Below are 27,997 nucleotides of genomic sequence, written 5' to 3' on the forward strand. Positions count from 1 at the left end.
TGCTGGGCTGTTTATATACGAAGACGAATGCATGCTGCTGCTTGCAGACGGCAAACATACGACTCCATAGTTCAGCCCGAAATGACCACACGGAAATGAAGAATGTTTTCTTTTGTCTTTACTGAACTTAAATCTCTGGACTATGAGTCACACCCTCAGCTCCTCCTGTTCTTTGGCATAGTAATTAATTTAGGTTTATTGTAAAGATAAGAGTTGTGATCCTCCAATACATGTTAGACAAATCACAGGAACGTATTCCCACAGATTTAACACATTCCAACGCACAAGAATGATCAGCAATAAGATTTGAGATGATTCTCCTTTAATTGATGCTCATGTTTGGAATTTTCACTCCATCCCTTAGAATTAACGTCAAAATAACATCAATAAAAACAGAAATGTAATTTAAAAGGAAGCATTATCTGTTTATCAGCTTCAGGTACAGTCAGTTCCAGAGCTAGAAACTCATCCAACCCTTTATGGTCACACCACGGCTCTGGTTCCCTGAGGCTGCAGCACCATCTAGAGGCCAAGGCGGGCAATGTCCCTGTTTTGAAGACATGACACAATTCAACATGGCTGCTCCCATGCGGACGTGTTTTTGTGGATTCCTGCTTGTGTGAAGAAGCAGAAAAACCATGAGGAAGTTCAGGTAAACAAACAGAAACGAATCAGTTTCAATAGCAAACTGCATAATGAAGTAAATTGTTGTTGCATCTGCATTTTCTCAAAGGTTAAGCATCTTTATCTTTTGCATTCATGAACTTAACTATTTATTCTCTCCAGAGTCCATGGATGCCAAAGAAATAGTCCACTGTGCGCTGCAGCTAGAGAAACTCACCTCGGAGAGAAGCTACGGGAACATCTGGACCCTCCTCGGTGACCTCGATAAGTCGCAGGTCACAGCCGAGCAGCTGGAGATGACGGACATCGTCAGGGTTCTCTATAGGCTGCTGAAAACCTGTTCCCACGACGGCGTGAGGAAGAAAGTCCGGGGCTTGTTGTCCAAGTGGAAGAGGCAATACAGCAAAGTGAAATGCAGAGGGGAGAGCGAGGGGGATGGAGGGGAGTCCAAGCAGGAGGAGGATTCCCCCTGTGGTTCAGCACAGGCAGGTGATAGCGGAGGGAGTGTGAATGTTGCTGCAGAGCAAGAAGCATCATTCACAGTTGGAAAAGACGACCTCCAGACTCCCACTTCCTCTGTGTCCTCATCTGTGAGAGCCAAATGTGCTCAGCTGCTCCTCGCCGCCCTCCAGCCCGAACCCCCCGATCAGGACGTGGCCGCACGGCTGGCCCGAGACATCGAGCGGCACGTCCACGAGCTCCACAAACCCAGTCAGGTCAAATACAAAACCTGCGTGAGGAGCAAGGTAGCCAACCTGAGGAATCCTAAAAATGGCCACCTACGCCGGGGCCTCCTGAGCGGCTCCCTGACGCCAGAGGCCTTCGCCCGCATGTCGGTGAAGGAGATGGCGAGCGAGGAGCTGCGGCAGCTCAGGGAGGAGTACTCGTCTCGGGGTGTGAGCGAGAGGCAGCTTCCTCAGGGGATAGAGGGGACGCAGACGCAGAAGATTCGCTGCAAAAGGTGCGGGGGGTCGGACTGTAGAGTGACGCAGGTGTCCAGGGGTGCCCTGTTCCTGCCTACGTGGGTGAGGAGCGCCGGCCCTGACGAGGATGCGATGACTTTTGTGACCTGCAGTGCCTGCGGGCAGCAGTGGTACCACAGTGGCTGGGTCTGTCTCTAAATCCAAGTGACGATGTTTAGATCCGCCAAGGAGGTTACGTTTTCATCTCTGGTTGTTTGTTGGTAGAATTATTCATATTTATGTGCAAATTGCTGCAGATCTTAATAAAACTCTGGATCTAGTGCATGAAAGTGTCTGAGTTTATATTGTTTGTTTTTCAAAACACCAAAATATTCAGTCGCCTTCAACTGTTTCAGCTCTTTCTCTTTCACAATCCACTTTCATTTGAATGTGTTTTCCTGTTGTCATGACACGTGAACGATTTCTGCTTCGCTTTAATCAACTTTCACAACAATTTGAAAAGAGTTGAAAACGTTGGTGGTTACGGTTCAGCAACTAGAATGGAGAATGTACCTCCGCCAAAGCCCAACAGTCTGGTTATGAAAGCACATTTACATTATTTAGATCTGCAACAAATTGCAAACACTCATAAACACTAAATATGCCTGGTTTGTTTCATCAAGCTCTACAAATTATTCTCTGAGAAATCATGGAAAAATCTTTGGCTGGAGGCAGAAAAGCCAAGTCACTGTTTATTGCAGCAGCAGATTGAAACCACAACTTTTCACAAGACAGCTCATCATCTTCTTCTTCTTCTTCTTCCCGCTGAATCATTTCCTGTATCCTCCACTCGCTCTAATTGCCCGTCAGCGTGTCTCTTATTTACATTTCCTGGCTTCTTCATGTTTTTCTTAGAAACAACCACTGACATTAACCTTTCGCCTTTGCTAATGCAAGCCTTTATTGATCTGTATAAAAAAAGTATCCAGTTGCACTGATCTGTAAGCCACTCTGGCTATGAATGCTGGGTAAATTCTTCCGCCGACAATATCCTATTCATTTGGAGCAAACTGGATTGTGAGGATGAGACATGTGACCTTAGAGAACGGCGAGCATGTGAGTCAGTAATCTGCCCCTCTGAGCCTCGGCCTTGGGGGTTGGATACCCATGGTCCCGCTGTGTGTGTGGAGTCAGTCGACGTGGCGCCGTGACTCGCTGACACGTCACAGTGACATCACGGCGAGGGGCCTGTGCGGTCGAGGCCCAGGAGTTTCAGAAAATGTCTTTCCTCAATCAAAGAGGAAGTTTTTGACTTTTTCCCACAATCTCACTTTGTTTTAAATGACAAACCATACGTGCCCTAATGAAAATCCCCCCTCTCTCATGGTTAGTTGCTTGTTTTCAGATATGGACGCTGCAGCCCCCTCTTCACTGAGATACAGTAGGAATGTGTGTGTGTGTGTGTGTGGTATCTGCAGTGTTGTGGCATTTCTCTGTGTTGCGTCTCCTCTCAGATCCTCCCTATCTTTCTTTTGGTTGTAGTGTTGTGCGAAGGATTTCACCCTTTCGGTCACAGCGGTCTGTCAGATCAACGCAGTGTTGCTATTTCCACCTTTCTCCACCTCACACAGTAAGAAAGCAGAATATAGATGTAGGTAAGAAGATGGAGCTGTTAATGACTCAGGTAGTTCTTTTTGAAATGGGATTTGTATGCAGTTTGACACATGGTGAGAGGTTTTAAATATAAACCATTATTTGTCACAAGTTGTGGCCCGAGTATTTCATTTTAGGTTTTATTTTTAAAGCAGTGAAAGAATTGTACCCCCCCCCCCTAAAAGCAAACATATTTTTTTGTCCTTGTTGCTTCTGGGCTGCAAAAGTGAAAAGGTTGGGACAACTCAAAATTTCAAGACAACTTACCAACTCAATCTCCTTAACTTTAGAAGGAAATCACCTACAGTTGTGATGACTCACTATCTTTTGTTCTGACTCTTTACCTTTCATGATTATAAAGATGTAACAGCTTGAGTTCCACAATCTAAGAATTGTCACTCTCCAGGATTTTCATATGTAAACGTGAGATTTTGTCACCCACCATTAACAACTGTGTTTAACAAATTCATTTCTAAATGTAAATGCACATCCACAGCTCTTTTATTATTCACTTATACTGCTGCTGGCACATGTCGGTTTATAGCGTCTTGCCCGAGGACACTTGGTGTGGGAACTGGAGACATGTTTGGGTGTTCGGGCAGATTAAATACTTTGTTAAGCTTATAAATATTCTTTGTTCACTTTGTTATAAAATCATAAACATTTTCTGAATTCATCTGGTGACCCCTTATAGGGACTCATTTGAAGGCCACACCCCCCAGGTTGAGAGCCACTGCTTTAACCCACTGATCCTAATTTAAATTAAACTAAATTTACTACGTTACCTCTCATGCGGCAGAATAAAGGACAAATCGTCTATTTTCTTTTTCTAAACGCATGAAAAAAGTACAATACATTGCGGACACATCCAGAAGAGCGCATGATGAGAGGAGGCGTCACACTCCCGGGTCATATGAGCGTCACCAGTGGCTGTGCGGGGCCACAGAGCAGCGGGGGCCACCACCGGAGCTCCGCGTCACCGGCTGACAGCTGCACCCGGCATGGAAGAGGAGGCTCCACCGTGCTCACAGGTTGGTTCTTTAAGAAGCTGAAGCTTTCATTCTCAGTGGGGGAAATGCGTAGTTAGTGTGCAACTGTTGGCGTGCCCGTTATCGGACAAGCTCCTTTCCGCGTCGTGTCTTTACGCATGCCATTACGCACAAGGTTTGATACCCACAAGATCCACTGCTGGAGCATGTGAGTGACATTGCGTGCTACTTTTCAGACAAACAATTTTTCTATTGTGATGTATTTCCGCAATCATGTTCCCTCCTGCTCGTTCCTCAAACTTAACTTGTTAAAATGGTTTGGCTGCTCGTCCTGAAATGGATCTCAGAAAATGAAGGATTTCTGCCACAAACAACACAGCCATTAGGATCTGGTGTTTAGTCAAAGTGTCCATCTGTCTTTATGAGGAAGTAAACAGCAGTAAAACTCAGCTTTCACTTGTAGTTGTATTATTGTAGCTGTGGCTGTAAATGTGGCTCACACTCAATCTGAGTCACCTGCAATCATCCCCTTCATTTAGAAAATAAAAACACAGTTACTGTATTCTTCATTTTAGGTTTGAGTGTAATCATGTGATGAGTTGTAAGAAGCCTCCTCCTCCTCTGCTGAATGAAGCATATGACTCCAGAGAGTGTGACTGTGTGTGTGTGTGTGTGTGTGTGTGTCCTCCCCTGCTTCAACACAGCTTTTTAGATTTTCTCTTTTAAATGTTAAAGTGAAAAAGTGGCAGCACCACAGTCTGTGTTTACCAGGACAAAGTGGACATGTATCTACTTTCTAGATTTATATATATTCCCTTTAGTCCACAGCACAGTTTAACTCTTCACTTAAACCTAACGTCTTCTAACAAGCTGCAGGTTTGCTCAGTTTAGGCCTAATTGGCTGCAGACTGTACCAAACCTCCTGTTGTGTAAATTGTACAAATAGTTGAGAGAGGAAGTGATGAAATCTGGGTTCAAATATGAAAACTTTATGTGTAACGTTCTTTACATCTGTCTTTTACTCAACAGCTTAAAATTCAAATACTAATAATCTAAACTGGTGGTTTGATTCAACCGATATTTTAAAAGCTAGAACCAGCATATTTTATACTATGTTGTAGTATTTGTGCTTTAAAAATGATTGAAACCGTTAATTGATTAATTCATTTCCTTGTTAATTGTCAAAACAAACCTTCTTTGATATTACTTGTTTGGATATGTTATGATGTGTGAGTAACAGTCGCCATTTTCAAGCTTTTTCTGTTTATCGTAGACTGTTTAAGATGGACGACGAGTTTACAAACAGTATCATTTTGCGAGAATCTGTAAAGTAGCGATGTAGGGATGAAGCCACGGCAACCAGGTCCCGTCGATACACACACTCAACCAGTCACGAGTGAGTCTCAGCTGTCAATCATGACGTTTCAATCGGATTTTATGGCATCAATTAACTAAATAAAACCAAATTTATCAGAAAAGTGAACAAACATCAGTGATATAAGAGCCACCGCAAAAGACTGAAAACATCTTCAAGAAAATTGTATTCGACGTGCACTTTTTAGTTTGGTCCATGTCCCGTCCGTGAACAGCTTTTGCTTAACTTTCTGTCTCTGACTGGTCCCAGTGTATCTGAGACTGATAGCATGACAGAGGTGATGGACGGGTGCTCCATCATTTTATCTTAACTGTGGTGGAGGAGCTGATCCTGTTCTCGTGCTAAAGCTCCTCCTCCTCATTTAAACCTGCTCTCTCTAAGATTCCCCACCTACTTCTCAGAGATTTATTGTGGGACGGAGGTGGAAGGAATGATAGCAGCGAGTTTCAGTTCGTGTCACAGGATTAAATTCACACATAAATCCTCATTAGTCACTTTTTGGAAGCTGAGCCTGTGAGTGGGAGCAAACTTTAATACTTTCTCTCTGTCTCTTCACAGATTGTCTGACAGAATGAGCCACGTGTGGATATAACGGTGAGGAATCTTGTTTCTGTTGCTGATGACTCACGGGTCCTGTGATCAGTGTCCATGTGATGTGCTGTTCTCCACATATCATTTCATGCATGGCACGTTGCGCTGTGTAGGAAGTTAATTTATTGCGTAGTGTAATTAGGGGGCAGTGGCTGTTTAATATGATTAACTGACTTTAGTCTGATCTCCAGTTCTCATGTGAGGAAACATGTTAGCTGTCTGTGCTACTGACCCACAGGAAGTGTGTGGTGAAGAGGCACTTTCTTTTATTCTGATGTTGATCAGGTCTTCTTATTAAATAGCTCATACATGTATTTTCATTATTGATTCTGTAAAACAGCTTTTTATAATGAATCATTGCTTGAAGTGATGTATTCATGCAGCTTGTTTAATTTAAACAAATGTTCAAAAGCTAAATATAGTCAGTTAATTACCATTGAATTGATTTAGTTATATTTAGTACAGGTTTAGGTTACAGTTTAATTGATTTTCAATTTTCTGATTCATTCTGTGGTTAATCTGTTGGTGTTGCAATGGCTTAATTCTGGTTTTCTCCACAAGATGGCACTACAGTAAACACTTTTCATATCCCCCTTACTGATGCTTTTTACACCATAAATCGTAAAGAATCTCCAAAAGTGCAGCCAAAGCGTCTCACTCGCCACCTGGTGGCTGGCTGCAGTGTAGTTAGTAGACCCTGCTTCCTCCATGTTAGTGGTTGGGAGACAGACCAAAGTAGTCGTCATATTCTCAAAGATGCTTTTTTGTCATTTCAGGTAGTTCTTACCACGCAGACATTTGTTCAATAGTCCATTTCATTAGTTATTTGTCCGTCTTCATTTACAGTTTATGTTTCATACTGTCAAGGAACTCAAAGTTCTGTCGGTTAGATTACGTGTTTGTTGAGCTTGAATGTTCTTAACTGACGTTGTTTTGCTCTTTTGTGTTCAGAGTTTTCCTGCTCCCCAGGTGAAACCCCTTCCTCCGTTGTTGGCATCCACAAACCTTCACGCAGACTAAAACTGGTCCGACCGCGACCATGACGTCAAAGTCAACTTTCCTGAAGGTGATCCTTCTGGGTGACGGTGGCGTCGGAAAGTCATCCCTCATGAACCGCTACGTCACCAACAAGTTTGACTCGCACCTCTTCCACACCATCGGCGTGGAGTTCCTCAACAAGGATCTGGAGGTGGACGGGCACCACATCACGCTGCAGATCTGGGACACGGCGGGTCAGGAGCGCTTCCGCAGCCTCCGAACACCTTTCTACCGCGGCTCCGACTGCTGCCTGCTCACCTTCAGCATCGACGACCGACAGAGCTTCTGCAACCTGGCCAACTGGAAGAAGGAGTTCACTTATTACGCTGATGTAAAGGACCCTGACAACTTTCCCTTTGTGATTCTGGGCAATAAACTGGATGTCCTAGAGCGGCAGGTGTCAGGGGAAGACGCGAGGCAGTGGTGCAGCGAGAATGGCGGACACCCGTACTTTGAAACAAGCGCCAAGGATTCTACAAACGTGGCGTCGGCCTTCGAGGAGGCGATACGTGGTATTCTGGCGTTGGATGACAGAGCTGATGACCTCATCCACACCAACACGGTGGACTTACAGAGAAAGACTCGCCCGAACTCCACCTGCTGCTGAGCCGAGAGAAATGACCCAGCTCATGTGATGCTTCTCTGGTTTGTGGTTTGACAAAAAGAGGAACTGGTGTTTGCTCAGCTGCTTCTGAGCAGTTTGTGATGTTCTCACTTCAGCCTTTTTAAGACAAATTGATAAGAACGGACAAAATTCTGTGCCAATTTTCTGCATTTCCTTTTTACCATCAAGGGACTGAAAATATAATTTATAAAAGCAATCAAGATCATCAAATGAAATAAAAGCTCTAATATATCTTTGCAGATTTTCGTAGATTTATTTGTGGTTAGTAACAAACCTCAGTTTTCACGCCATGACTATATATGTGCTGTACTTGCCACATAACACCAAAAAGCTAGTAGCCAAAGACAAAAACTGCAATTATTTTCTTATGCAAACTACCAGTACAAGACAATTAAATTATGTTTGGCACTGAAAAGTTTTTAAATATTCTATCGTTACTGTTTGCATTTAAATCTGTGTTAATTATCTTAATAGAACAGATTTTCTGTTTTTAATCACATGATCAATTTGTATTTGGTTGTTGGGTGAACGGTGCACCAGCAGAGATTGTTTTCATAATACAATTGTTGCTTTAATGATGTTTGATATTCTCCTAAACAGGGAAACAAATATTATAATCACTACACTTCTGCTCTCTGTAAAAAGTGAAGTGTTGAACCTGAAGTTACTGAGACACTGTGGCCTGTTTGGTCTGTATCATTCCTTTCAGGCACATGACTCCCGGTCTGTGGCCAAGAATGGAACTAAGGTCAAAAATGCATGATGTGGTTTTTTTTATTTCCTCTTCGTCCTATTTATCAAAAATGGAATAGTCACACTGGTTAAGATAATATCTCCACTTCAAATTCCAGAGGTTTAATGCGGATTTAAAGTTCTGCACACTCACTCTTCATCAAGTTGCTTTCCTTTAAATGAACTCTGTGGTTCTGTGGTTGTGAGTGCAGCTGTGGTTGTTCAGTAGTTTCACAAATGTAATGATTGAACCACATCCTGATTTCTCATCAGACCTCCACAGTCACAGACGCTGTTTCTACTGAGGTTTTGTGAGATGTGGTTTATTTTGTCAAAGCAGCACTCAGTAGCTCACTTATCAGATACCTGCTACGTGAGGGCTTTTGTTTACTACAGGTCATTAGAAAATCTATAATTTCTTTATTGTTGTGGTAAAATTAGTTTTATGGGTTACATGAATTATGGTTCCAGCATTAGAAATGTAAGAAACTGCTGTTTTTCTTCTTCTTACACTCTAATAATTGAATATCTTTTGAGTTTTGGATTTGAATATAAAAAACAATTTTCAGAGGTCATCTTGGGTTTTATGGGTATTTTTACTTCCACCAAGTGAAGTTTTTTCATCTGCATTTCTTTCTTTATCTTAGTTGTAGCAGGATTGCGCAAAAACTACCTAACGGATTGGCATGAAACTTGGTGGGAGGATGAAATATGGGTCAAGAGAGAATCACAACATTTTTGGTGTGGATCCAGGAATCTTTTTTCACTTTAACATTGTGTGAGTCTTGTTTTTCCACATTTTTTTGTGAATTCTCTGAAGAATCAGGGCAGAAATCTTTATTAAAAAAAAACAGGCATGTATAGAGTGTAGATTTTTTTCAAGTATTTTGGAGGGGGGGTCTTTTATCCAGTTACTGCAGGGTAATAAATATTCCTTTCAAATACATTAGAAGTTGATTTGACATTCTAAGTTGTGGAAAAAAATTCTAAATCACCTCAATGACCCGAACTCAAGAAAGAGGCAGGAGACGACAGTGTCACGATAATAAAAAATATCGGTTTTACTAGAGAAGGTTACAAAAATCATCACTATATAGGAGTCATAGAACTATTTCCAACTTAAAAAATAAAACCAATAATGAAAACACCTACAGGGACTACAATGCCATCAAAGTACAATGGAGTTTTCTTTAGAAAAGAGTGGGTGGAGAAGGGGACGGGGGAGGAAGAGGAGAAGGAGGAGGAGGAGGAGGGGGTCAAACACCGCCTACCATAGTTGTCAGAACAATTGACTACACATCACCTGAAAAACTGCAAAGACACAGTCATGTCTCCTTCATGCAAACAACAAGGAAACAACAACACCCTGACACGCATCGTCTTATAGGAAATTGAAGTTTGCCTTTACATCAACCTGGCGGCAAAGCACGTATATTTATCAAACAACACACATGGCAATATAGTCCTTTTTTATACAGAATAGACAGCTGCACACATGGACAATACTGACATGCTTCATCCCATCAAAGTTCAAAAGTTGGTCTTCTTCAGTGTTTTTTAAGGGTGAACTAACCGGTGACGTTCCGTTTGGAATATCAATTATGATTATTAAACCATATTTGATTATAAAATCAATGTATGAAAATTCCTGACTTGTTTTATGCAGAGTGTAAACATCCAAAACAGTCTCTGTGGCTCATATGAGAAGCATGACATCGAAAAAAAGAAAAGGAAAGAATAAAAAAGTGACGTGTTTCCCAACTCAAAAAATAATCACGGACAAGTTCCATGAAAATCATTGTTACGGAATCACAAGAAGAACTCAGCTGCCTAAAACTGATCAACCGATAAAAATCAATTCCCATTTTTTTAATAATTTTAAAAATGTATACGTCACAAGCACCTCAATCCATCATATCGTATATCATGACTGCACTGTATCCCTCTCACGACATATCATTGAAGATGTTACATTACAATTATTATATCAAATGCAGAACTAGTATTTGAGTGCTAAACACATTTCTCAAACGGTACAATTACATATATTTGTGGAAAAATAATAATAGTAATAATAATAGAAGAGCATGGCAAAACACTGATTGTGTTCTCCTCGTTCTGGGAGACGTGTAGATCCAGATTTTTTTTGTGATTTGGCTATTTACAGGTGAACTTCATTCGCAAAAGAAGACATTTTACAAAATGAGGGAATCATTTTGAATTCACGACAGCGAACTAGTCCAGAAAGGATAAGTGATGGAAAAGAACACAACGGGCTAAAATCAGATTTGGTTTGATACCTGAGGTGTGTGTGTGTGTGTCTTTTTGTTTGTAAAAACAAGTCGGAAAATAGTTATTTTTCATTTTTGCTGCCGCTGGTGATAAGTGTAGCAAAAAAACTAAGTTTTAAAGAATAGTTTTACATTTTGGGGAAATAATGTTGTTTGCTTGCAAAGATTTAGATGAGAAGATTGATATTTACTCTGAAAACATCTGAGAACATCTACTACTGATTTAATAATATTTGTATTAAAGTATATATAGTTTTTACTAATTAAAGTAAAACCAAATAATAAAAACTACAAGCTGTGGTTGCATGCAAGTTTATAGCATAGCCTTTAGCTAGTTTGCTGCACGTGCCTAGAAATACTCCTGTAAACCATAACTTGTTGTTTTCACACAATAAACAAATAATATATAATGTTCATTTGTAAGTTTTAACCTTCAGACCTTCAGCTAGTTGTCTTGTGTTTGAAGGTTTTTCACACGTGAGAGAGGTACCAATGTTCTCATCTAAAAACTTTTCCTTATTAAAAAAAAGTTAGCTACACCTGGTCTCCGATTGAACGATGTAAATGTACATGATAATTTTTTTAGGTATTTCTATGAGAGAGGGGGCCTGGGCTGCTTTGTGTTTTTAAGGGATTTTCACTCTCCTTTTTTTTTGTCTCTTCAATAGTGCAACATGTATCAAGCATTAGCAATAGAAAGTTAAAGATGGAGAAGAAAAGTAAAGGAGAGAAAACCTATGGGCGCAAAAACAAAAAAGAAGAAAAGAAAGGTTATCATAGTATCTGGCATACTTTTCAGAGTATTAAAAAAAACAACAACATTCATACACATTCGCACAATATATTCATATTCATATATATATGCATATAAAACACCAAAAAAAAAATGGAGGAGGTTGGTCGCTGCCTGGCCTCTCTCTGGCTGAAGCAGACAGTGAACAATGTTTTTTTTAGGCTGTGTCGAGAGGCTGTGCTGGCTCAGGGCGCGAGGCCGTCACAGCCGGGCCATGTTCACGAGCCGCCGCCTAAAAGCACGGGGGGGGGGGAGACGCTTCTGAACTGATGTACTGTACCTGAGCCCGACCCGGCGGGCGAGTGCTCCCGTTCGGAAACATCTGCCTCCATCTGGGCCTGCCGCTTCTCCTGATCCTCTATTCTCTTCCCCTCCGGTGCGGGTACGCTCCAACCACTCTCAATAAACATCGTGGAGGGGAAGAGGATGGAGCATCGTCAGTCTGGGGGACTATCAAACGTGACCGAGGTGGTTTGTTTTAACAGACGGAGGGGTGGTGGGTGTTGTGGGGTGAGGGTTGAGGTGTGGAGGGGAGATGGGTGGCGGCTGGAGAGCAGCCTCTCGCCCTTATGAGTAGGAGGAGGAGTTCTGGCCCTCCTTGGAGCGCGCCTCGGCCTCCAGATCCTGGTCGTCCTTGGTCTTGATGTCCTGGTACTCGTGCGTGGAGACGGCACTCTTCAGATAAGCCCAGTTGGCCGCCAGGATCATCAGGTAGTGGATCTGAAGAGAAACGAGAGGGTTGTTTATCGTCTTCAGGCACTTTGATGCCGTTTCCTCATTCCATATATGGACTGATTGTCAGAATCATGTCTCTGTGATCTATTGACGACGCCTTCACAAATACAGTACGAACCAGTGCAGTGCATTTTCCGCCTCTCGTGGATACTGATTCTATTTCGCTCGGTTGCTTCCCTCTCTCTCTCTACTCTTCTCTATTCTCCATCCACCTCCTACAGTAAGTTGGCTGTAAAAACACTTTCGAGACTTTGACCCTACACAACATCTGGAGAGGTGCTTCTCGCTTTTTTTAGTATCTCCCATTTATCTGAACACGGAAAAATCCGCCTCCACAGCCGAGTGAAACACTGACCCTGTGTGAGCACACCCGCTCACTCTGAGGCTGCAGGGTGAGATCTCAACCCATTGGACAACACGCTGGCAAATGTGAGAGGCGGAGTTGCTATGGCAACAGATGCACGCTCCATGGCAACTTGCATATTTTGAGCAGCGCTTTATCAGTGGAGATCAGGAGGGAGCTTACCAGTGCGATGACGGTGGCTCCGGCGCCGGCTAGAGCGACGATGTACAGGTGGTACGACAAGTAGAACTGTGAACGGAGAGAGAAACAAGTGAGGGAAGGAACGGAAAGATTAAAAAAGATGAGAGAAGAAAGGAAGAGGGTCGGTGTCCTCTCACCTCACTCGTGTTACAGATGTCTCCAAGCGTGGCTCCACAAGCTTTTCCCGGGGAAGCGTTCCAGGGAATAATACCTGCGGGATCAGAAAGATGACAGGTCGCACACACGGAGACGAGCAGCTTTTTTTCCTCCCACGAGACTGACTCTATGATTGAAGGCATTATGAACTAGGCTTGGATAAAGATTAAAAGAAACAGGGCTGCCGCTGTCCGAGCCTCTGAGCCTCTCCCACAGGGGAAAATATGTAGGTCGTGATTTTGTATCACTTCTTTATACAGGCAGGGATTTTCTTTTTGGGACATTTGTATTTTATTTAAAATGAACTTTTTCCCCAAAAAATGGATTCAAAATGATTTCCTCGATGAATCAGGTTGCTGCAGAGAATAATTTAACGTCTGCCAGTAATTGGGGTTAATATTTCATGCAGAGCAGCAGTTCGACTGCCAATGAAGCATATGTGATCCTCGTCCTGCTCTGTACGTGGGCCAGCTGTCTTTCAAATGTGGGTCACATACTGTACATTAGGCCATCGGACAGATAAGCAGATATGCAATCACATGAGAGTGTTACTGTGCCGTAATGCTGCGGGAAGGTGGATTTTCATAGAGACCCAATCAGGCTTTCAATAATCTAAATGTAGTTTGTGACCTCTTTCTGTGCAGAGAATGACATTTAGAGTTGCTGGAATTGAACGTGTGACGTTTATGGGGAGAAAAATGAATCATTTGGAAATTGTTTAATAGACTGCGATCCTGCAGGTGAGTCCGGGCTGCAGGTATGGGAAGCTCTTTTATGTGCAAAAGTTGAAAAAGCTTTGACTGCCGAGGCCAGCCAGCGTTTCTGAGCTCACTATGCTTGATCAGAGGAATTTCTCCTTAAATTTAAAGACATGTAGCAAACTGTGCGACATCTTAGAAATAATTGCACATTTAAAAAATAGCAGATATTCACAGCAGTGGTTTCAGTCAAGGGGACAGATGGTTGTGTGTGGGACAACTGACCATACTGCCTGACGTCCACACAGATGGAGTCGGACGCGGTGATGTTGGCATCAGGAGACCTCATGGCAGCGCAGGTGCTCCACATGTTGAAGAAGAGGAAAACGGGGATGGCCGTGAAGCCGAAGATGGCGAGGAAGGCCAGAAAGAGGATGTAGGTCAGGAACATGAACTGCACGAAGGAGAAAATTGTGAGTTAATATTATTCTTCCACATTCACACAGTCCATGTTTAAGCCAATGTATCTGGACATCTGCAGCAGTTGGAGTAATCAGGCTGGAAAGGACAAACTGTGTCAGAGAACCCCTCAAGGCTCGAGTGGGTTTTTGAGTGTTTGCTTCTTGCTTGTGTGTGTGTCCATAAACACAGGGGTGTGTGGTTGTGCCTCCAAAATGACCCCTGTCTTGTTAAACATAATGACTCACTGTTTCCATTTTTCTGAGCCTGTAAACACTAATTTAAGAAATAAATAAATAAACGTTAAGTAATTAAATGTCATTTGGAGGCTTTAATTTGGAGAGAACAGGGTCAGTGTGTGCGTTGATGTGCAGCAGCTGCTTGTGTGTGTGTGTGTGTGTGTGTGTGTGTGTGTGTTGACATACGAAGGCGGTGATACAGCGTCCGCAGGCGGTGGTCTTGAAGTCGCTCTGCAGCTCCTTCTTGATGGCGCTGGTGGTGTAAAACCCCTCCGCCAGCAGGAGGATGGCGTAGACGAAGAAGAAGGAGGCGATGCCGTAGATGATGTACTGAAAGATTTGGATCCTGAACATGTGCACGGGAAAGAGAGAAAAACATTAACACTAAAAAGCAGTAATACACATTTAAGGTGATGATTGAGGCTCGCTGGGCACTTACACCAGGGTGAGGGTGGCGTGGTCGGTGGTGACCCTGGAGAAGTGGTTCTCCAGCATGGTAAGGGTGCCGGTCAGTGCCACATGGCCGCAGCCGCAGAACAGGGCCACGCCTGAGAAGCACAGGATGGTGGCCACGAGGGAGGCATAGGGCACCCCGCCAAGACACTTGATGCAGCACTCGAAGCATCCTGCAGGGGGGGACAGAGAGGGGAGGATTACTTCACAACAGAAGAGATGTTCCTGTTGCATTTAGCTGCAAACTGAAGTTGGACCCTACAGCAAAAAAAGCTTTAAGGAGCATTCAAGAAGAAACAATCCAGGTCAGATGTGAAAGCGAACAAATGGCTAAAGGCCCGACTCAAACAAAATGTTTCCTTTGACGAGCAGCAGGACGGCTGCAACGTGACTCCTCACAGAGTCGCTTTGCTGATGACACAGGGCGCAACTCTGCAGACTGTGGTCCGCTGCTGTTTGATTATCACTCGTGTGAAGAAATCTGCAAGATTCATGATCACACTGTGGGGGCATGCGTGTCACGCTCGTCTCCCCGAGTCTAGAAAAGAAGAACAACAGTCCTCCCTGTCAGGCACGTCGAGCGGCTTTGAGCTCTGCTGGGAGTGCTGAATATTACATGTGAGCTGTGCAGCGTGCACACATAAAAATCTCCTGTTTGTCTTTTAAGAAAAACTTCAAAAAGTTTTTCTTCCTTATGACCAGACCGCATAAATAAGTCACGATCTCATCCTGAATAAATCATTTCAAAATAAATGACTGTAGCTATTTTCTAGGGCACCGGAGGGACGATGTGTAAGTGGCACTTGTTGGGAGTTGTCCCTCTAAAATATTGTTGTTTTCTCTTGGATGTTGGAATAAGCTTCATTGATTTGCAGCTTTAACAAGACAAAAGAGATTTTTTAGCGATGAACATGCGGCTTTTCCATCTATTTCTCATCATCCACATCTCCCTAATGAGGACGAACGATAAATGATTCCTCGTGCTGGAGCACTCTCTACACAGCGATGATGATGAATTAGTAAATTTGTTTTCCATTAACTGAGGCAGCATGAGAAGCTCCCTCCATGTGAGTAATGGGCTTCAGATATGCAGGTACAGAAAACCTGCCGTGCATCCTCCTCCCTCCTCATCACAGTGAAGAGGATAGAAGGGAACGAGAAGAAATAACACATTGTATCCAGCACAAGAGTTGCGTCTTATATAATGCCTGTTAAAAATAGCTCCTCTGGCAAAGCAGGAAGTTACTCTGGGAAAAAAAAAAAAAAGAACTGTCTTGTGTGTGCCACTTTGCTGTTTCCATGACAACCTGCTCCAATTGGCAACTCCGAGGCATCATCATTATTTCATGTTCAGAAGTTTGTTGTATCGAGACGATTCTATTTGTAAAAGCCCCGAAAACTCGATTGACGACATTAGATTGCACTGAAATATCGAACGCATGATGTAACACACACTCAGTGCCAGTGATGGTCGTTCATGACGTGCACCGTGTGTGACAGGTGATCCAGTGAGAACATGAGATTCAGTAACGCGCACACAGGCATGAGAGAAGTCAGCTGTTGTCAACGTCAAACTCGATCGATGGAGTCTGACGGCTGACGACGGGAGCTGATGACCTTCCATGGAAAGCAATTAAACCACGCACACACACATATAGAGTTGGGTTGCAGGAGAACATCCTCACCAATCACAGAGAAAGTCATTTTATTTTGAAATTGAAACCCTCTTCTCCTCTACATCCTCCCAGTCGACTGTCCAGGTAGTGTTACAACCCCTGTGGACAGTTGTTATTGACGTCTCTGAGGCCTTACGTGTCGGCCCATGCTCAGAAACCCCTGCGCTCCACATCTGAGCAAATACAAAGCCACAAATCTGAGAAGCGACCGCTCCCCCTCCAAAGTGTTTGGCCGCTGATGAGTACTCTCCGGTTGCGTAACGCAGCGGAGCCTCGTTGCATAATAGATCCAAATCCTATTAATGTTAATGAAGGAAGCGGGCTGATGGAGAGAGGTGGAGCTGATAAGGCTGGACGGCTCTGGGAAAATCCTGAGCCCAGGAACAGGCCAGGTCTCGGGAGGAAGAGGGGGGGGGAAGGAATGGACTCACAGGTCGATACGATGATGACAGGGAAGCTGTTTAAAAGCCGCTCGACACTGACACTCCCTCCTGCTATAAAAGGTCAATCTCAACAGGTAATTTACGAGGTTTGTCTTCCTGTCGTCTTTTATTTAAAGAAGAGAACAAAACCTGCGGCTGTGAATTTGGCTTTTTCAAAGACAAATCGCTCATGCAGTTTGACTGTGCCTCTTGTAAAGACCCCTTGAGGCCATGAGGCAGGTACTATAACTCCGTCTTCTCCCTGGCCCCATGCAGCTTCAGGGATGAATTCATAGATTGCTTTTAAAACACAGAGCGGGGCCCTCATCCGGTCGGCCTGTAGCTATGATGGCTGCTTGTCAGACTCCGTTTTAAAGCATGCTAATGGGAAACAGACGGGCCGGAGTGGTCAGCCCCTGCCGGCCCTAATGGAAATCAATGGGCTATTCATTAGAGTAGAATTTAGGTGGCACACCGAGGCCGACCTATTGCTCTGGTTTTATACCTCGCTGCATCTCACTACCTCTGCCTCCGCCTCATCTTCTTCTCTGCTCTTAGTTAGAAATATGGCGACGTGGCCCACGCCGTGCTCACATCAAGCCAGCTGGAGTTAATCGCTGAGACAATACGTTAAGCCCTGTAACAATTCTCCATCGTATATCATCTCGACAATCTACAGAGCGAGGACGATGCATCAGTTTTTCTGGGGATGTTTTACGCACAGTCTCTTAAAGCGAAAATGCTGCTGCTGCCTGCTGGATGAGACTCAATTCAATTTGCGGCTGTGGGCAACAGTTCAGCAAAAGAGTGATAATAGATTACTTTTCAATGTGCAGAGACAAAAGGATGGAGGGAGAGTGGGAGAAAAAGCAAAGAGAGAACGATGGCACAGGAAAGGAGTGTGAGAAGGAGAGAACGAAAAGCAGGGGTGAACTGAGAGGAAGGCCGAGCGAAGGCAGAAGAACAAAGGGAAGAGGAAAATGGCGAGAAGAAGGTAAAGAAAATAGGCAGGGTGGGCGAGCGAGGAAGACAGAAGAGAGAAAAGAACGAGAGCACGCGCGCACGAGAGAGAAAGTGTAAGCGAAAATCAGCTCTTGGCCCTAGGGCCGGCAAATAGCAGTTGCCATAGCAACATGTTACCCACGACCCAGTTCAGCGGTAGCGTAGTCCTTCGCCGCCGCTTCACTCTCCTCCCTCACACACACCGACGAAGCAACCTCGAATCAAAACCCAAAGATTTTCTGCTAAATTGTGGCAATGGCCCAAAATTTTTGCAAAAAAGACACAGAATCAAAAGAGGATGTAAAAGACAAGAAAATCGAAGGAGGGGAATGTAAAGCTCCTCCATCCACATTTACGCTCAGGCTTTCTAGGATGTGGGTCAAACTGAGATTGTATTATTTTGAAATGAAAGAGAGACAGTTGCAGGAAAAGAGGAGGTTTTCTCCGATGGTTGCTAAGATACACATCCGGCAGATATGAAGCAAAGTTATCACACATTTCGAGCGGAGACACATTCAGGTCCTGAACTGACTTTTCTTTAAGCTTCAAGTTTGGTCTCCACCCTGAGGGAAATAAATATGGCTGCTAAATGCTCCAGTTTGCGTATATACCAGCTAATTCTACAGCCAACCAAAACAATTTGCTGAATGATTCTAAAATGGCGCTGCACAGACACGGGACCTGTCACTGGTGGCTGACGTCTTTTGTCCATCACGCTCTGCTTCCTGTCAGTCACCCGACACCCACGACTCGAAGTGAGGGGCGTTGGCTGCAGAATAATCGCCTCACACGCTTCACTGTCACATTGAACTTGTAGCATTTGTATTTGAAACAATCACAGAACCGCTGAGGTTCATGTCATCTGTGTTTTCCTTTAGCTGCAGCGTTCACCTGTCACCTCGACATTAAACTGAATTTATGCTGAATTGATTTCCTCTCTGCCCATAAAGCAGATTTAAATGTAAATTGCGAGCAGAGAGAGAGAGATTATACGTCGACTGTCCTGATAGTTGCTGATTTGCTGCAAACTGTACGACTCAGTGGCACAGCATGATTATCGCCAACTGTTAGGACGCACAGTGCATCTGCCAGGAATAACAGCATTAAAGCTTTGTGAATATTTCACCGGCCGGCCTGGTCCCTGCCTGAGGCTGTACTCCAATTTAGAAGTGCTGTATTCATTGTGGGGCATTTTCTCCATCACGGTGCATTATGGGTAGATTGCTCAAGAGTTGAGCAGGGCTTCAAAGAGAGAGGGAGAGAGAGAGAAAGGGAGGAAAGGTGAGGTAAAGTAAAGGAGGAAGAGATGGGAGGATGCATCTCCTCTGGTAGAGATGAAAAAGAGAGTCCCATCTGTTTGATGGCAGCAGACGTCACACACACACACACACACACACACGCACACACAAACGACTCAAAGCCTCATAACTTCAGCTTGGGTGATTTCCATCTTTTCACTCGAGCTGAAGGATAAAAAACTCCTCGGAGCTTTGATGAAAGCTTTTGATGAAACACTGAAGCTGCATCGTCATGAAGAGAAAAGCAAGACGGTTCATCATTAAAGGATCATTCTGGTTTGTTAAAACCGTATTTTGTACTTTTGTCTACCATCACTGGGCTGAATAAAAGATGTAAGACAATAATCAAGAAAAAAGTCTAGTCCCATTATCAAAATGAATGATGACTCAGAATATAGTCACTCGCTGCACAACTCACGATTTCTGAGATTAATTAATTAGCCAAATACCTTCTTAGCTATTTAACCAACTGTTTTGTTTTTAAAATGTCAGATAATAAGAGAAAAAGAAGGAGGCGAGTGAATGTAGCATCTTCCACCAGCTTTGCTGCGTGATGCATTCAGGGGCAGGAGACCCAGAATGGCTTAAATGGAGGATTTAGGTCATGGTGATGGTTTATAATATCAGGAGAGTCTTGCTGATCCTGAGGTGCCAACCAACAGATGATATATAGATGGACCAGGCCTCCTCCATGTTAGAGGATGGGACATGGACGAAACAGAAAAATATAGTCGTTAAATAGATGTCTTTGTCATTTTAGGTAGGTTTATTTTTGGTTTTCAATAATTATTGGATGCTATAACATCCAATCATGATTTCAGAAGATCAGGATGGCAGCACCCTTTCAGAGAGCGCTTTAGAACATCCATTTAGTTTAATTTCCTGTTAGAGAGAATCATCTTAACCCTGAAATGCATTCATCCAACACGAGACAAATGTGAGTAATCAGCTTGACTGTGGCGTTGAACAATATGCTCTGCGATAGGTAAGAGGATGATGCCAGCGGCCGTCACCGTCCCCAATCACAATCATATCCCCCCCCCTATTTTTCCCACGGTGCATAACTGACCCTAATCTTCTGTTTGTGAGAAGCCCTTGGCTGGTTGTTCAGCATAATGAATGCCACAAGGTCAGCATCTGGCCCGGCGTAATTGAGTGTGATGGACTGTACGGCTGTTAAATCCCGTTATCAGCGCTCCGCTGGGTGATCAATACTTTTATCCAACTGATCTGATGGATGTTGGTTCTCTGTATATTTTGGTGTGTCTGTGGTCAAACTGGGCCAAACTCTGACAGCTGGGTGAGGGTCACCGAGCGCACCCAGCCATGTTGGATGCACAAAAACGAGAAAATAAACACAAACAAATACGCAGATGGGGCACACAAGAGGGCAGAGGCCGAGGAACACACACTGACACCTCTGCACGCCAGGAAACGACAGTCCCCTTACAAAACCACATTTAAGTTCACTAGAGCCTTATAGAGTTTTATTTACCGCTTTGTTTGACTTACTATTTCTAATCATGACTAATGCACTACATATTTATTTCCTCTTTGCCGAAATGGGCTTCCATTTGGCCAACTAATTACTTTAAAAGTGGCTTCCGGTTCCAGTGAGAGTGAAAACTGTCTAAGTGGCGTCCTCTTGTCTCAGGTCGTTTCCTGCAAAGAAGCAGGACCACCTGTCCCGAGATGCTCAGCCGAGCGGAGCGAACGCTATTAGTTTGAGTCTTGTTCAACCAAAATGTAAAATGGCCCCTGTGGCCCGTTGGCCGTGCCATCCAGCTGTATGGCTCAGCTGTTACGCAACCGACTTGGCTAATGTCACTTTCCCTGAGATGTCAAAGAAGTCAGCGGCCCTCCCCTTCGCTCCAACCCCCCTCCCCCTGATGTGATTATTAAGATTCACTTTCCAGCAGCCTCAGGGGGTCGATTAACATTGTGTGTGTGTGTGTGTGTGTGTGTGTGTGTGTGTGTGGTTGGCACAAGGTTCCCAACTGAGCATGAGCTCTCAAAGATGAGATCCTGCAGAGAGTCTCTTACTTTATAGGCTGATTTCATTTACAACCGCCAAGGAGGTAATATTTTAATCTATGTGGGTTTGTTAGTAAACAGGAAGACGCAAAAACTACAAGATGCTTTTCCACAAAACTTGGTGGAAGGACGTGGTACAGGTCAGGGGGCGGATCCAGAAAGTTTTTCACTTTTCTTTAAGTTGCGAATTAGGGCGTTTTTTGACGTTTTCATGGATCTTAAAAATCAAGGACTGTGCAATTTGGTGCATGTATTTAATTCACATCTTTTTATGCAACTGTGGAGAAACTCTGATCCGACAGCAGCACACTCATCACAAGTGTTTTACAGTGGGCTCAGAACAGACCCCGACCCTAAATGATGGGGTCGGGGTCACAGGTTGTTCGGGCGCGGTGTGGTCGTTTGTCAATGTCAGCCGTCTCCGTGATGAGCGCTAATCGGCATCAGGCTCTTTATGGGTTGTGGATGAGAGGAGCAGATTGGGCATCAGTGGGCGATGGAGGAAGGCCAGAGGAGGTTGGCATCACTCAGGAACAAGACACGCTGCGCCAACCTGCCGTTGCTATTCATATACCCGCCGCAGACCGGGGTTCAAACATAGGCGCGGTGTTGGCGATGAGATTAAGATTTCCGATTGTTTTCCAAGCAGTTGCAGCTGAAATAATTTTTTTCTTTATAAATTCATCTCAATAAAAAGTCTATTAAACCTCTACTCATTCAGTTTTACTTCCTATCATCATCATTTTGCATCATCATTCTTAGTTATTGTTGCACAAAAGCAGTTTTATTTTCTACTACATAGCAATTAAATTGTGTGTACTGTTTCATTGCGTAACAGTGACGGAGCCTCATGGGTAATTGTGGTCTTTTGATCTGGAATCTCAGTTTAAGACTAAATGGACTAAATCAATATTTTAAATTGACTAAATATACATTTTCCATCGACCGAATAATCTTCAAACTTCTTTCTCTGAGTTTGAACAATATTGGAAATATTTTGGATAATGTCAGTTCATGTCAGCAGAAGCGTAAAGGAAGTTTATTTAAATATAAATGTGACCAATTGTGGCGGCTGGGAGGGCTGACTACGAACGCAGTGGCAGACCACACACAAAAAATAAAGCACTGACACAGACATTCTCCTCAACCACCCCTGGTCACTGACACGAAAACAACACACACACACACGCACACATCCAGATGGAGGCTGACAGCATGCTTTGGGCAAACAGCTTCAAATGAGGAACACATGAGCCTCTCCCTGTGTGACGGCTCTCACATGCTCCCGCAACCTCACACACCTCCGGGCCGAAGGGTGTGTGTGAGGGAGTGTGTGTGTGTGTGTGTTTGGGAAAAAATATAAGCAGGGGAACCTAAAAGAGGAAGAGGGACACATCAAAAAGGATTGTGGGAGTTTATTAAAAATAATTCAGTAAATTTGCACGATGAGAAGATGTCGGAGTGTGCACGGACAGAATCATGAGCGTAATTGATTTTAATGAGGAGTCTCTCATCTTAGGGAATTTTGTTTTTATCTCTTGCATGGAAATGAAAGCGAAGAAAACCTCATCAAGTTTCAGTTTCATCACGTGTTTGACCCAGACTCTACATTTGTTTTGGACTAATCATTAGACTGTAACAATCAGAAAACAACCAGTGAAAGATTAAAGCCAAACTCAACCAGGGGAGAAAAATCCCAGGCTGCACTGCTTCACAAACAGCTCTCAGAAAATTCACCCAAAGCAGTTGACACAACAAAATCCTCAGTGACACATCCCACCTGCTTCACACCTTTTTTTGGGTTGATGCCATCAGGACGTGTCAGGTTCAGAGACCATGTGCATGAAAGAGCTGCTAGAAAAAACGTTTATCCCCGTTATGCAGCTCAATAGAGCTCAACAGCCCAGTTCCAGAAGAAAAAGATTAATTTTCTGAACAAAGGGTTTGATTTTGATCAGTAATAATATTTTAACCATCTGCGGAAGATTAACCACAAGCTGGGACATTGTGAAAAAATAGGTTTTATGCTCCTGTAGAAGCCACAACTGTGATTTAAGAAAGAAGCGTTTTTTTTTGCAATGTCAAAAAAAAAGGAGTACTACATTACCCACAATCCTCATATGTAATAGGGACGGCTATTGTGGAGCTCACTGTTACAGACGAAATGTTAACCGCAACAGTGAAAATGATGTCGTTTACTATCAAATGGTTCAGCGAAACATTAGGACACGTTAACAGTCAGCTTTAACACTGATGGTAGAATCTATGAAATGCAGAGGAATTCAGGTCCTCGACTGACAAACAACTTCCAATTTGCTTTAGTGTCAGTTCAATGACTTTTCAGGCTTAAACCAGTGTGATCCCTTTACACCAACACTGGTTCTGATACTTTATATTTTCAGGTAAGCAATAAATAGAGGTCAAATGAGGAATTCAGTTGAAGCTGCAACGACCCTGGAGGTGTCTGTATCACCTTCTCAGCAATGATCCATAAAGATTATAATGTTTTACCCAAGATGAAAAATGTGATGCTTAATTTGGCAAAGTTTTTATATGCAACAAAAACCAAATGTCAGCAGGAGCAGTGACAACAGCTCCTCTTTGGTCACCGCGCCCGACTGAAGCGAATCAAACGGGGGTTGACCTTTAGATTCCCACTGCTGGTTTCAGATTAACTCAATGACCCCCACCTGTGTGCATTTCATCCTCTTGTAACATTTACTGGAGGTTTTGTGGAGGCAACTTTAGGGATGCAACAGGTATGTTCTTTATATTTTCTTTATCAGTTGATTACTTGCTCCACTTTAAAATGTCAGGACATATTTTATACAGGAGCACATAATCATTTGAGAAGCTAATCATATTTAGGGAACTGATTGACTAAGTGCCATTGATGATTTTCGGCAGTGTGAAGTAAAAGTTTATTTTTTGTTCACTGTGATTCATTGTGAGTCTCAGAAGATTGGGCGCTACTGGATAAGTGTAAGTGAGTCAGAAATTAGAAATGAACTCTCAGAAGATGTGATGAGAGAGACTCCAGCTCTACCTCCTTTCAATCTGCTTCTGAAAAATCCTTTGCTCAGGTCAAACGTCACAGATCTGAACTGGAGGCTGGAGTTGAAACACTTATTAAGAGGAACTCTCTTTGTGCTTCAGATGCAGCAGCAGCTCTGCCCTGCCATGCAGAAAATTCAACAAAACCTGCACCCCTCCAGACGGTGATGTAATCTCCTACGGTTCTGAACTGAACATCATCGCAGCTAAGGACGGAGAGATGCGTTATGTAAGAGTTTTCACACACACACACACACAGACACAGAAGAGGAGGAAGGTGTGTGTGAGCATTTTAAACAAAGGGGACGACAGACAGACATTGAAACGCTCCCTGGTCCACTCCAAAGCTGCATTAGGGAGCCACATGAAAGGTACAAATAAAAGCATCTCATGAGAGGCTGGCTTTCTCTAATCAAACTGTCTCGTACTAATGAAATCAGATTTAATTGTGCCTCAGAGAGCGTCGTTGATGTCTAGTTATCCGCGTCCTGAGCACGGCGTTATACCTCGACAGTGATGCAGATGAAAGATTATAGGAAGCAATCAAGCAAAAAAGATCAATCCATTCCATCTACCCACCAACAATAACAGCAGCAGCAGCAGCAGCAGGATTATAAACATGCCCGTGTTCTGTGTTCATTTTCCAGTTTGTAATTACTCTCAGCTCAGTGTCATGCAGAGACGCTGCAGAAAGACACGATGGCGGCGCAATCAAGAACACGGACTGTTTACCATAATTAAGACGGCTAATGCAGTCACAGCTATTCAGTGAGCTCTTTGCAGCAAAAACTGCGAACAGAGACAACTAAGACTCCCCAAGTGTAAAACTACTCTTTTAAGGTGGAATAACACATATTTCAGAACATTTTTATATTGGATGAATTTAATGTTTAAGACAATGAAAAAACAGTTTTCATTGTTTACATTGAGAATTTTCTCATTGTATGATATTGGTTTCAAAGGATAAGCAGATGATGGATGGATGCAATTATGATATTGGATTATCAAAGTTATGATCTAATGGGAGCCAAACATTTATCAGTCAACTCAGCCACACTGATTAAAATCTACAGTTTACATTGAGGTCAAGTTGCAGTTTCATGAAATATTAATAATTTATACAATGAACAAATCATTTATCCTGAAGTATTTGACTGTAATGTGTTTACATAATTGTCTGTGAGTTATGTTACACACTGCATTGACATTGACTTGAATTGAATCTCAACAATAACTAATGAATGTTGTAGGAGAATGAAAACTACTCTGCTCTTAAATTAATGTACAGACGGTGTAAAAGCACCCATGTCCAGCTCCTAAGTGAATTTCAAACCTTGAAACCAAATTTCAAATCCTGAACATGTTGTGATGCGGCTGAAGAGGCAGCGCTGGCTGGCACACTCCGGCACAAGCTCCTTACACGACAGCCCTCGCCTCCTTGCCCCCATCACTGTAAATCTCAAGCATCTTGATGGATGCTATAAGCTTATGGTTTCAATCCAGATGTCAAAGGCAAACACACACACACACACACCAACACACACACACAGTGATTACACTGACAAAACAGGCCGTGCTCCAATCCACTCTATTTTGGAACATACGTTGGTGTGGGAGGAAATCGGTTGTGCAACATCACACCTGGAGCACAAGAGAGGTTGAACTGGGTGAGGGGGATACATTTGCAGCTTCCACATAAAATGGCGATTAAGGAAATCAGACGTTTAATTGTATATGGCCGCCCTGCTGCTCAACTGTCCTCCAGCTGAAGTTGCATGTGGGCTCTCATTGGGCACTGGCCTGTGCGTGTAGCAGCACACCTCAAGAGACGATGATGTAATGCCTTTTCTCTTTTCACCGTTGAGGGACGCCCCCACGGTTGTGATGCTGCACCTCAGTGACCCACAACTCCAGCTGCAGGGTCGACAAGTGGCGTTGAGACGCAAAGATGTTGAGAATGTGGCAAAAATCTGACTAGAAAATAAAACGTGCAGAAGCAGCTTCTAATTCACCAGTTGCAAAGATATGAGCAGAACACAAATCTGGTTCCAAAGTGGCACTGAAGGTGAAAACCTCCAGATTCTTTTACATTTTAAGATGTCAGACACATCCCCTTCATTTGAACACACTGGCACATGTGAAACTGGAAAATCGCAGCAAAGATGTTGCTGTGAGGTGTGTGTGTGTGTGTGTGTGTGTGTAAATCCCCCTATGTCCATGCACTCTAACTCGGTGTCATGTGCTCCAACAGCCAAGAGGCCAAAAAGGCCTCAGATCAGCTGCAACCCTCTTCCTCACTGATGTAGTTATAAATAAAAGAGATAAGATCCCTTGAATTAACACTATGCTTATTTTTTCCCCCCCATTTTTATTTTTTTACAGCAAACCCGCGCAACATCTCCACGATTTGATGTGTGCATCTATATCGAATTTGGTCATTAAACAACATGGACGTGCCACCAAGGAGCTCCTCCTGAGGGATGCACTGAAAACAAACCATAGTCCCTTCCACTCTGTATGGACGCAGGGTCCTCCAACGCACAAAGGTACGCCCACACACACACACGCACACACACAAACACACACACACACAAACACAAACACACACACACACACTGAGGATGAGCAACAGCTTGGCGCAGATTTTGACTACATCCGCAAATGTGAGGCTGATCTGTGGTGCGCATATGAAACACTATTGCTTATTTCGCGTGCACGTTGCAAAGACACCAGCATCTGTGCGTTAAGGAACGATTTTTTTTTTTTGAGCATTCGATCACCTCAGTGAGCATAAAAAGATTATAAAGCTGGTGTATGTGCACACTTCAGGCTGTGAGCGTGTCTGAGTGATGGACACATCCATCCCTCTGCGTCAAGTGCGCCCCTCGTCGTCTCTTTTGCAGCCTCCTTCGTTTCTAATGAGCCTCTTCACCGCGGTCTTACACAAAAACACTTGGCTTCGAGCGCCGCAGCCGTCGATCCATCACACTCCTGACGCCAAAACATCTGCGGCTGAACCGCCGATAGCGATCGAAGCGCGGCTGCGGCTCCTCCACACCTGATGGACAACAATGGCACCGCGCACAGAGCGCAGCGCAGCGCACAGCCGCTCTATTTACCCGCCGTGAAATACGCTCCCGATCACGCAGAGATGCGAGGAAGCAAATTGTGCGTAAATACGCTTCATAAAACCAGACCGTGCACCCTCCACAACCCGCCCACCCTCTTCGTCTCACACGACAAATCGCGCACGGACTTGCGGGAATAATCTGCGAATAAAAAACCCCACGCGTGGTCGGTACACTGACGAGGTGAGAGGCTACAGGGGAGAGAGGCTCCGCTATTGTGTCGCGCAGCAGCGAGAAGCCATTGCAAGTAGGTTAACCCGCTCAGTCTGGCGCAGACGCAAATGTCTGCACAGGGGAAAAACACACAAAAGCTGCGCGTACCTTTGCTCTCCTGTCCCTCCTCCTGAGTCTCCTCCGCGTTGGACTCCATGGCCGGCTTTGTCCCATCCATGATTTTACAGGAATATAGTCTCCTTGTGCCTCTCGTGCCTACAGTGTGATGATGGTGGAGCTTCTCCTGGTGACTTGATGCTGTCCCTCCCTCCC

General features: G+C 43.8%; 3 protein-coding genes and 1 long non-coding RNA gene across 4 annotated transcripts; 3 read left to right on the forward strand and 1 right to left on the reverse strand.

Annotated features, from left to right (window-relative positions):
* The first annotated feature begins 398 nt into the window (after positions 1–398).
* On the forward strand, positions 399–1,871 carry LOC109644663 (transcription elongation factor A N-terminal and central domain-containing protein). Its single transcript, XM_020110095.2, has 2 exons — positions 399–652; positions 787–1,871. Exon 2 carries the CDS (start codon positions 792–794, stop codon positions 1,743–1,745), a length of 954 nt encoding a protein of 317 aa, XP_019965654.2. The 5' UTR covers positions 399–652; positions 787–791; the 3' UTR covers positions 1,746–1,871.
* Positions 1,872–7,173: 5,302 nt separating this feature from the next.
* Positions 7,174–9,104, forward strand: LOC109644664 (ras-related protein Rab-9A-like). The gene has a single exon (XM_069520650.1). It carries the CDS (start codon positions 7,174–7,176, stop codon positions 7,777–7,779), a length of 606 nt encoding a protein of 201 aa, XP_069376751.1. The 3' UTR covers positions 7,780–9,104.
* Positions 9,105–9,566: 462 nt separating this feature from the next.
* LOC109644661 (neuronal membrane glycoprotein M6-b-like) lies at positions 9,567–27,993 on the reverse strand. Its single transcript, XM_069520638.1, has 7 exons — positions 27,833–27,993; positions 14,884–15,070; positions 14,631–14,790; positions 14,032–14,200; positions 13,030–13,103; positions 12,875–12,940; positions 9,567–12,333 (listed from the first exon to the last, which is right to left on the reverse strand). The coding sequence occupies exons 1-7, from the start codon at positions 27,900–27,902 to the stop codon at positions 12,181–12,183; spliced, it is 879 nt and encodes a 292-aa protein (XP_069376739.1). The 5' UTR covers positions 27,903–27,993; the 3' UTR covers positions 9,567–12,180.
* LOC138406946 (uncharacterized) lies at positions 24,013–26,907 on the forward strand. Its single transcript, XR_011240292.1, has 3 exons — positions 24,013–24,088; positions 24,486–24,612; positions 26,766–26,907. It is a non-coding gene; the product is annotated as an uncharacterized lncRNA (long non-coding RNA).
* Positions 27,994–27,997: the final 4 nt, after the last annotated feature.

The sequence above is a fragment of the Paralichthys olivaceus genome, chromosome 24 (assembly GCF_024713975.1).
Source record: "Paralichthys olivaceus isolate ysfri-2021 chromosome 24, ASM2471397v2, whole genome shotgun sequence".
NCBI classification, from domain to species: Eukaryota; Metazoa; Chordata; class Actinopteri; order Pleuronectiformes; family Paralichthyidae; genus Paralichthys; species Paralichthys olivaceus.

Excerpts from the sequence above, each read along its gene's own strand:
- LOC109644664 (XM_069520650.1), top strand. The coding sequence starts at position 7,174 with ATGACGTCAAAGTCAACTTTCCTGAAGGTGATCCTTCTGGGTGACGGT.
- LOC109644661 (XM_069520638.1), bottom strand. The coding sequence starts at position 27,902 with ATGGATGGGACAAAGCCGGCCATGGAGTCCAACGCGGAGGAGACTCAG. Across the intron at positions 13,104-14,031 it reads TGTGGACGTCAGGCAGTATG|GTATTATTCCCTGGAACGCT; the intron begins GTCAGTTGTCCC and ends CTGATCCCGCAG. Across the intron at positions 12,941-13,029 it reads ACATCTGTAACACGAGTGAG|TTCTACTTGTCGTACCACCT; the intron begins GTGAGAGGACAC and ends CTCCGTTCACAG.
- LOC109644663 (XM_020110095.2), top strand. The coding sequence starts at position 792 with ATGGATGCCAAAGAAATAGTCCACTGTGCGCTGCAGCTAGAGAAACTC.